At 44.0% G+C, this 9,915-nt stretch overlaps 1 protein-coding gene across 1 annotated transcript; it reads left to right on the top strand.

The window, feature by feature from the left end:
- Positions 1 to 7,882: 7,882 nt before the first annotated feature.
- Positions 7,883 to 8,673, top strand: LOC306655023 (oxytocin-neurophysin 1-like; the record flags this gene model as incomplete). The annotated part of the gene is made up of 3 exons (XM_079129176.1): positions 7,883 to 8,002; positions 8,291 to 8,492; positions 8,573 to 8,673. 3 exons carry the CDS (start codon positions 7,883 to 7,885, stop codon positions 8,623 to 8,625), a joined length of 375 nt encoding a protein of 124 aa, XP_078985302.1. The 3' UTR covers positions 8,626 to 8,673.
- Between the last annotated feature and the right edge of the window lie 1,242 nt (positions 8,674 to 9,915).

Raw genomic sequence — 9,915 nt, 5'->3', positions numbered from 1 at the left:
CGCTTCAATGGCATGTTCCCCACAACCACAGTCCTCCCCTAGGTGCTGCCTCTCAAGATTGAAGCACATCATAAAAACACCTCTCTAAGGACCAAGGCTTTAACACAGGGGGCTTTGGTGACACTCAGTATCCACACTGTAGCACAGCTGTCCGCAACATGATAACTGTTTCCCACCTCCCCTCCTCCATCTGAATATAAACCCCATGAAGGCAGGAAGCCCTCCCCACTTCCTCTAGGCCAGCGGTGGCCTCCAGCCCACAAGCAGCCTTTGGGACCAGGGCAAGGCAGCCAGACACCTCTCCAGGCGGACCTACCCCCTGCCCCCCCCTGCCACAGGCTTTTTCCATGGGGTGATCCAAGATGGCGGACTGGAGGGTGACTGCATCTCCAGTCACTCCAGAACCCAGGATTCAAGAAGGGGAGGCATTGAGAGACTCGGACTAAAACAGAGCCACGGGGTGAGTCTTCCCCACCCAGTGAAGCGCTGCCTGGGTGGCAGGCCCGGATTCAGGTGGCTTATTAGAGTAGGGCAGGGCAGCTAGAGTCTTCCCCAGGCAGCTGCAGCTATGCGCACTCCAGCAGTGGGCTCCTCCCACAGGGCCAGATTCTCCAGCATCTCGGAGCAGGCCCCCCAGTGAGAGCCTTTCTGCACAGAACGAAGCTTCAAGTCCCTGAACCAGGGCGGCGAGTTCCTACCCGCAGGTTGCTTCAGGGACCAGGACGGGGCAGCCAGGGAATTCCCCAAGCAGCCCGCAGACCAGCCCCCTCTGGCGGGAAGCGCCTTTCCAGGCTAGCTTCTCGGAGCAGACCCCCCAGTGAGAGCCTTTCTACCCAGAGCCAGCTCCAAGTCCTGGAGCCAGTAGCGGGCTAGGGGCAGCTTTCCTTGGAAGCACTGCATTATCAAGTGACTCCAAGACTTCAGGCTACTGAAGGCAGGCTACTGAAGGCACTGGAAATCTACAGGGACACTATAAGCCAATAGAAGAATTCTGCAATATCACAAAGTCCCACTGACATCTGACCAATATGAGAAAATAAGGGAAGAAAATGTCCCAAACAATCCTAGATACTATATCAATAAAACCCAATGACAGCACAGCAGAAGAAATGTCAGAAAGGGAGTTCAGAATGTACATAATTAAAACAATCAGGGAAGCAAACGAGGACATGAAAGAGCAAATGCAGGCATTAAATGATCACACCAATCAACAGTTAAAGGAGCAAATACAGGAAGCAAGAGATCATTTCAATAAAGAGTTAGAGATATTGAAAAAAAACCAAACAGAAATCCTTGAAATGAAGGAAACAATAAACCAAGTTAAAAACTCATAGAAAGCATAACCAATAGATAGAACACCTGGAAGACAGAACCTCAGATATTGAAGACAAAATATTTAATCTTGAAAACAAAGTTGACCAAACAGAAAAGATGGTAAGAAATCATGAACAGAATTATGGGATATCATGAAAAAGCCAAATTTAAGAATTATTGGGATTGAGGAAGGCCTAGAGAAACAAACCAAAGGAATGAACAATCTATTCAATGAAATAATATCAGAAAATTTCCCAAATCTGAAGAATGAAATGGAAAACCAAGTACAAGAGGCTTATAGGACTCCAAATATACAAAATTACGACAGACCCACACCAAGGCACATTGTAATGAAAATACCTAATATACAAAATAAAGTCAGAATTTTAAAGGCCGTGAGAGAAAAGAATCAAATTACATTCAGGGGGAAACCAATAAGAATATCAGCAGATTTTTCAATCCAGACCCTAAAAGCTAGAAGGGCCTGGAACAACATTTACCAAGCCCTGAAAGAAAATGGATGCCAACCAAGAATCTTATACCCAGCAAAACTTACTTTCAGATTTGACGATGAAATAAGATCCTTCCATGATAAACAAAAGCTAAAGGAATTTACAAAAAGAAAGCCAGCATTGCAGAACATTCTCAGCAAAATATTCCATGAGGAAGAGATGAAAAACAACAATGCAAATCAGCAATGGGAGGAACTAGCCTAAAGGAATAGCCAAATAAAGGGGAAACCAAATCATGTCAAAAAACAAAAATGAGTCAAATGACTGGGAAAGCAAATCATATCACAATAATAACCCTGAATGTTAATGGCCTGAACTCATCAATCAAAAGACATAGACTGGCAGAATGGATTAAAAAGAAAAATCCAACAATTTGCTGCCTGCAAGAGACTCATCTCATAGAAAGAGATACCCATAGACTAAAGGTGAAAGGATGGGAAAAAACATACCATTCACATGGACACAGCAAAAAAGCTGGAGTATCCATCCTCATTTCAGATAATGTGGACTTCAAGCCAAAACTAGTCAGAAGGGATAAAGAAGGACATTACATACTGCTTAAGGGAAGCATAAATCAGCAAGACATAACAATCATAAACATCTATGCCCCGAACATTGGCTCATCCATGTACGTCAAACAAATGCTTCTCAATTCCAGAAATCAAATAGACCACAACACAATAATACTAGGCGATTTTAACACACCTCTCTCACCACTGGATAGATCATCAAAACAAAAATTGAATAAAGAAACCATAGATCTCAATAACACAATCTACAATTTAGAATTAACCGACTTATTTAGAATATACCATCCAACAAAGAATGAATACACTTTCTTCTCAGCAGCACATGGATCCTTCTCTAAAATAGACCATGTCTTATGCCACAAAGCTACTGTTAGAAAATTCAAGAAGATAGAGATACTACCTTGTACTCTATCAGATCATAATAGATTGAAATTAGAAATAATGACAGAATAAAAAACAGAAACTTCTCCAATACCTGGAGATTAAATAATACACGATTATATGATGAATGGATAACAGAAGACATCAGGAGGGAAATAAAAAAATTCTTAGAAGTAAACGAGAACAAAGACACATCATATCAAAATCTCTGGGACACTATGAAAGCAGTACTTAGAGGAAGACTTATTTCATGGGGCGCATTCAACAAAAGAAGTAGAAATCAACAAATAAACGACTTAACACTACAGCTCAAAGCCCTAGAAAAAGAAGAGCAGACCAACACCAAAAGTAGTAGAAGATAGGAAATAGTTGAAATCAGAGCCGAAATCAACGAAACTGAAACAAAAGAAACAATCAGAAAAATTAACAAAATAAATAGTTGGTTCTTTGAAAAAATAAACAAAATTGATAAACCCTTAGCCACACTAACAAAGAGAAAGAGGGAGAAAACTCAAATTACTAAAATTCGGAATGAAGAAGGAAATATCACAACAGACACGATTGAAATACAAAACATAATTAGAAGCTATTTTGAAAATCTATACTCCAACAGAACAGAAAACCTCAAAGACATCAACAAGTTTCTAGAGACATATGAATTACCTAAACTGAACAAGGAGGACATACACAACTTAAATAAATCAATTTCAAGCAATGAAATAGAAGAGGTCATCAAAAGCCTACCAACAAAGAAAAGTCCGGGACCAGATGGGTTCTCAGCCGAGTTCTACAAAACCTTTAAAGAAGAGCTCATCCCAATACTTTCAAAGTATTCCATAAAATAGAAGAGGAGGGAACCCTCCCAAACTCATTCTATGAAGCCAATATCACCCTGATATCTAAACCAGACAGAGACATATCGAGGAAAGAAAATTTCAGACCAATATCCTTAATGAACATCGACGCAAAAATTCTCAACAAATTTTAGCAAATCGCATACAAAAATATATTAAAAAGATAGTGCACCACGATCAAGTGGGTTTTATCCCAGGGATGCAAGGTTGGTTCAACATCCAGAAATCAATAAATGTCACTCACCATATCAACAGACTAAAAGTTAAGAATCACATGATTATTTCAATAGATGCAGAAAAAGTATTCGATAAAATACAGCACCCCTTCATGCTCAAAACACTAGAAAAAATAGGGATAGTGGGAACATTCCTTAACATTGTAAAGGCCATCTACGCTAAGCCCATGGCCAATATCATTCTAAATGGTGAAAAACTGAAAGCATTCCCCCTAAAAACTGGAACAAGGCAGGGATGCCCTCTTTCACCACTTCTATTCAATATTGTTCTTGAGACTCTAGCCAGAGCAATTAGACAAACCAAAGAAATTAAAGGGATACGAATTGGAAAAGAGGAACTCAAACTATCCCTGTTCGCTGATGACATGATTATATATTTAGAGGAACCTGGAAATTCCACCAGAAAACTCTTAGAACTCATAAGTGAATTCAGTAAAGTAGCAGGTTACAAGATCAATGCTCATAAATCCAATGCATTTTTAAACATAAGTGATGAATCTTCAGAAAGAGAAGTTAGGAAAACTACCCCATTCACAATAGCATCGAAAAAAATAAAATACTTGGGAATCAATCTCACAAAAGAGATGAAAGACCTCTACAATGAGAACTATACAACACTAAAGAAAGAAATTAGAGAAAACCTTAGAGATGGAAAGATCTCCCATGTTCTTGGATAGGCAGAATTAATATTGTCAAAATGGTCATACTACCAAAAGTGCTATATAGATTCAATGCAATTCCAATTAAAATCCCAATGATGTACCTTACAGAAATAGAGCAAGCAATTATGAAATTCATCTGGAAGAATAAGAAACCCAGAATAGCTAAAGCAATCCTCAGTAGAAAGAGCGAAGCAGGGGATATCGCAATACCAGATCTTCAACTCTATTACAAAGCAATAGTAACAAAAATGGCATGGTATTGGTACCAAAATAGACAGGTAGATCAATGGTACAGAATAGAGGACATGGACACAAACCCAAATAAATACAATTTTCTCATACTAGACGAAGGTGCCAAAAATATGCAATGGAGAAAAGATAGCCTCTTCAACAAATGGTGCTGGGAAAACTGGAAATCCATATGCGACAGAATGAAACTAAATCCATATCTCTCACCATGCACAAAACTAAACTCAAAATGGATTAAGGACCTCGGAATCAGACCAGAGACCCTGCATCTTATAGAAGAAAAAGTAGGTCCAAACCTTCAACTTGTTGGCTTAGGATCAGACTTCCTTATCAGGACTCCCATAGCACAAGAAATAAAAGCTAGAATCAACCACTGGGATTGATTCAAACTAAAAAGCTTTCTCTCAGCAAAGGAAACTATCAGTAACGTGAACAGAGAGCCTACAGAGTGGGAGAAAATCTTTGCCACTCATACTTCAGATAGAGTGCTAATTTACAGAATCTATAAAGAACTCAAAAAACTCTACACCAAGAATACAAACAATCCAATCAACAAATGGGCTAAGGAAATGAACAGACACTTCACAGAAGATGTACAAGCAATGAACAGATATATGAAAAACTGTTCAACATCTCTAGTAATAAGAGAAATGCAAATCAAAACTACCCTAAGATTTCATCTCACACCAATTAGAATGGCGATTATCAAGAACACAAGCAACAATAGGTGTTGGCGAGGATATGGGGAAAAAGGTACACTCATACATTGCTGATGGGGTTGCAAATTAGTGCAGCCACTCTGGAAAGCAGTATGGAGATTCCTCAGAAAGCTTGGAATGGAACCACCATTTGACCCAGCTATCCCACTCCTTGGCCTATACCCAAAGGACTTAAAATCAGCATACTACAGAGATACAGCCACATCAATGTTCATAGCTGGTCAATTCACTATAACCAGATTATGGAACCAACCTAGATGCCCTTCAGTTGATGAATGGATAAAGAAACTGTGGCATATATATATACAACGGAATATTACTCCGCCATGAAGAATGATAAAATTATGGCATTTGCAGGCAAATGGATGAAATTGGAGGATATCATGCTAAGTGAGATAAGCCAATCTCAAAAAACTAAAGGACGAATGATCTCGCTGATAAGTGGATGAGGACATATAAGGGGGTGTAGGAGGGGTTAGCGTTAGGGTTAGGGTTAGGTTTAGGGTTAGGGATAAGGTGGGTGGTAAGACTGGAGAAAGGAAGGACTGTATAGAGGGAAAAGAGGGGTGGGAGGGGTGGGGGGAAAGGAAAAAATAACAGAATGAATCAAACGATATTGCCCTGTGTAAATTTATGATTTTCAATTAAAATTTAAAAAAAAGAAAAAAAAAACTTTACACCAAGAACACAAATAATCCAATCAACAAATAGACTTAAGGAAATGAGCAGACACTTCACAGAAGAAGATCTACAAGCAATCAACAGATACATAAAAAAATCTTCAACATCTCTAGTAATAAGAGAAATGCAAATCAAAACTACCCTAAGATTCCATCTCACCCCAATTAGAATGGCGATTATCAAGAACACAGGCAATGATAGGTGTTGGGGAGGATGTGGGGAAAAAGGTACACTCATACATTCCTGATGGGATTGCAAATTAGTGCAGCCACTCTGGAAAGCAGCTTGGAGATTCCTTAAAAAAGTTTGAATAGAGCCACCATTTGACCCAACTATCCCACTCCATGGCCTATACCCAAAAGACTTAAAATCAGCATACTACAGAGATACAGCAACATCAGTATTCGTAGCTGCTTAATTCACAATAGCTAGATTATGCAACCAACCTAGATACCCTTCAATGTATGAATGGATAAAGAAACTGTGATGTATATGCACAATGGAATATTATTCAGCCTTAAAGGAGAATAAAATTATGTCATTTGCAGGCAAATGGATAAAATTGAAGAATATCATGCTAAGTGAGATAAGCCAATCCCAAAAAATAAAAGGACGAATTATCTCTCTGATAAGTGGATGATGATACATAATGGGGGTGGGAGGGAGGCAAGAATGGAGGAAGGATGGATTGTATAGAGGAAAAAGAAGGGTGGGAGGAAGGAAAAATAACAGAATGAGACAAACATCATTACCCTATGTACATGTACGATTACACAAATGGTATGACTCTGCTTTATGACAAACCAGAGAAACAAGTTGTACCCCATTTGTTTACAATGAATCAAAATAATAAATTATTTTTTAAAAAAACACACACAAAAAGGAGAAGAGGTCACAATGGAATTGATCATATTCAAAAGCAAGTGTCTTCTTTTGATAGTGTCTTCAATGTGACTCTTTAATAACCCATGAGATAGCCAACTCCTGGGACAACCCAATGACTGCCATGGTCTCCAAATGACAGTAAGTCTAAACAATCCTTAGAGACATTTGCAGTAACTGTACATGGTGGGAGGTTGTCTGTCACCTGTGTTGGTGGCATAGCCACAGGACTGTAGCCCAGCTCCCAACTGAGGAAAGGCTGACTTTGAGTTAGAGGGGAGAGAAAGCTGGATCTTTTCCAAGCAGGTGCTGGTGGCAGGGAAGTGCTGTGGCTGTGTGTGGTGGGTGGGGAGGTTTTCTGGTTACTTTGGCTTAGGAAGAGGAGACCTTGTTACTAGAGGGTCAAGGACTGTACACATATGGGCCAGGGAGCATGGGGGGGATTCCAGCCAGGGGCTGTTCCGCCTGGAGGGGTCCCAGGATCCACCATCGCTACCCTCACAGCCTCCTTCTGGTACTGGAAACCTGGAAAATGACCGGTAGTGGAGTGCACTCTACTGTCCCCTTCACCCACTTCTCCTTTTCCCTTCTTCTGGCCCTGGCCACTTCAGCCTGCTTCCTCCCCTGGCAGCACTGAACTTCCAAGTCTCAGTCTGTTAGTCAAGGTAGTGACATTGACCTTGCTGTGGGACTGGTAATGAGTGGGCCCAGCCTGTGCACACGAACTGACACACAGTGACCTGCTGTGACCAGTAATGCCAGCTGCTTTTTAGTGCTAGGCAGACCCAGAGCCCAGGGCATAAGAAGGCCAGGCCTGAGGGATGGCCACAGCTGAGGATCCCTGACCCAGTGGGCCAACACCATGTCTAGCCACAGCCTGGCCTGCTGCCTGCTGGGCCTCCTGACCCTGGCTTCTGCCTGCTACATTCAAAACTGTCCCCTGGGCGGCAAGAGGGCCACCCTAGAGTTGGAGGTTCGCAAGGTGAGCCACACGACCTAGGGGCGCATAGGGGCCACCACGAGGTTCCCTGGATCCCATCCTTCCTCACTGGGAACCCAAGGGGTTCAGCAGATTTCCACTCCAGTACAGGTACTGGTGCTCCAGTACCTGTAGGCCCTTGGATGGGACTAGCCCTGTGGAGCCCAAGACTCCTGAGCTCTAGTCCCAGGATCCCAATCCCGTGCACCCCATAGGCCCTCCGGGGGTCCCCACCTTCCGCCTCCTCTTCCCTCCCACTCACCCCCTCCCTCCCGCTCACTCTCCCCGCAGTGCCTCCCCTGCGGCCCCCGGGGCAAAGGGCGCTGCTTCGGGCCCAGCATCTGCTGCGGGGACGAGCTGGGCTGCTTCGTGGGCACAGCCGAGGCGCTGCGCTGCCAGGAGGAGAACTACCTGCCGTCGCCCTGCCAGTCGGGCCAGAAGCCCTGCGGGAGCGGGGGCCGGTGCGCGGCCGCTGGCATCTGCTGCAGCCCAGGTGAGCGGGGAGAGCCCAGCACGGGGACGCAGGCAGAGTGAGACACGGTGAGACGCCCCTGACCCCAGCTCTCTTTGCAGATGGCTGCCGCACCGACCCCGCCTGCGATCCCGAGACCACCTTTTCTGAATGATTAGTTCAGATGCTTCCTGACATATTTCCACCGCAGCCCTCTCTCCCCAAAGGCACCCCTAAAATCACCACAGTGGCGCTTCCCTATATGCTTGCCTGTCAGCCTGCCTTTCGGTCTGAGCAGGAGGATCTCAAGTTCAAGGACAACCTCCACGACATGGCAAGACCCATCTCCAAGTGGAAAATGAATGGGGCTGGGGATGTAGCTCAGGGGTAGAGCAGCCCTGCCTTCAATCCCCAGTGCTGCAAAAATAAATAAAATGAAATGAAATAAAGTAGATCTTTCCTCTCCTTTTCTGGTCTGAGGGTCAGAAAGGAGGGGAGGCATTGGGGAATGGATGACTGCTCCCTACTTGGCCTGCATTTCAGCTGGGCTGGTCCAACTGAGCTCATGAGGGTCTCAAACAGCTGCCACCATTCTGAGGAGACAGAAGGAGGGAGGACCCCAACAGGGCCAGCTCCACTGAGGTGGAAAGAGCCCAGCGTCCCACTCCCAGCAGGGGCTGGGCCTGGAGCAAGGCACACTTGAGGAAGTCCAAAAGGACAGGGTCCATCATCTGCACAGAGAGGCAGTGTGTGACAGGGGTACAGGGGAAGGGGAAGGGACAGTGGGGATCCAGTGACTTCCTGACTCCTGGAAGGAGTAGAGTAAGCCAAGCGGAGAGCCCTTGGAGGACAACTGAAGGGCCACCATGTTTCAAAGGGCTGGATTCTATATGGGCATGGTGGCAAACGCCTGTAATCCCAGCATCTCTGGAGGCTGAGGCAGGAGGATCAAGAGTTCAAAGCCAGCCTCAGCAAAAGCAAGGTGCTAAGCAACTCAGTGAGACCCTGTCTCTAATTAAAATGCAAAGTAGGGCTTGGGGTGAGGTTCTGTGGGCTAGGGCACCCACAAGACACTCCCTTGCTGTTCCCACAGCTGGGTCTCAACCCAATGGCCTGATTCCTGCCTGTGTAATATCAGAACTTGTCAGAGATGGGCACCCAGCCACAGGACCTGTGGTCCTCAGCACCCACAGCCACAGAAATAACCACCAAGGACAGAGGGGAGGAGCAAAATGACAGAACCCTTCCATCTATACTGTCTACCTATTCCCAGGTCAAGGATCCTTTGGGGAATCAGATAAAAGTCAATCCCCATCTCTTAGAACATGTCTTATTCACCTACCCATGAGGCTGGCCACAACCTCAGAAGGTCCATGCTCACAGTCAACTCCAAAAACAAGAGGAGCAGATCATTCATTGTCTGTTAAAAATAAAACATGCTACGTGAGTGTAGCTCACTGGTAAA

The sequence above is a fragment of the Sciurus vulgaris genome (assembly GCF_902686455.1).
Source record: "Sciurus vulgaris genome assembly, chromosome: 2".
Lineage (NCBI taxonomy): Eukaryota > Metazoa > Chordata > Mammalia > Rodentia > Sciuridae > Sciurus > Sciurus vulgaris.
Note: the sequence above shows the minus strand (reverse complement) of the source record. Positions and strands in the feature narration are given on the sequence as shown.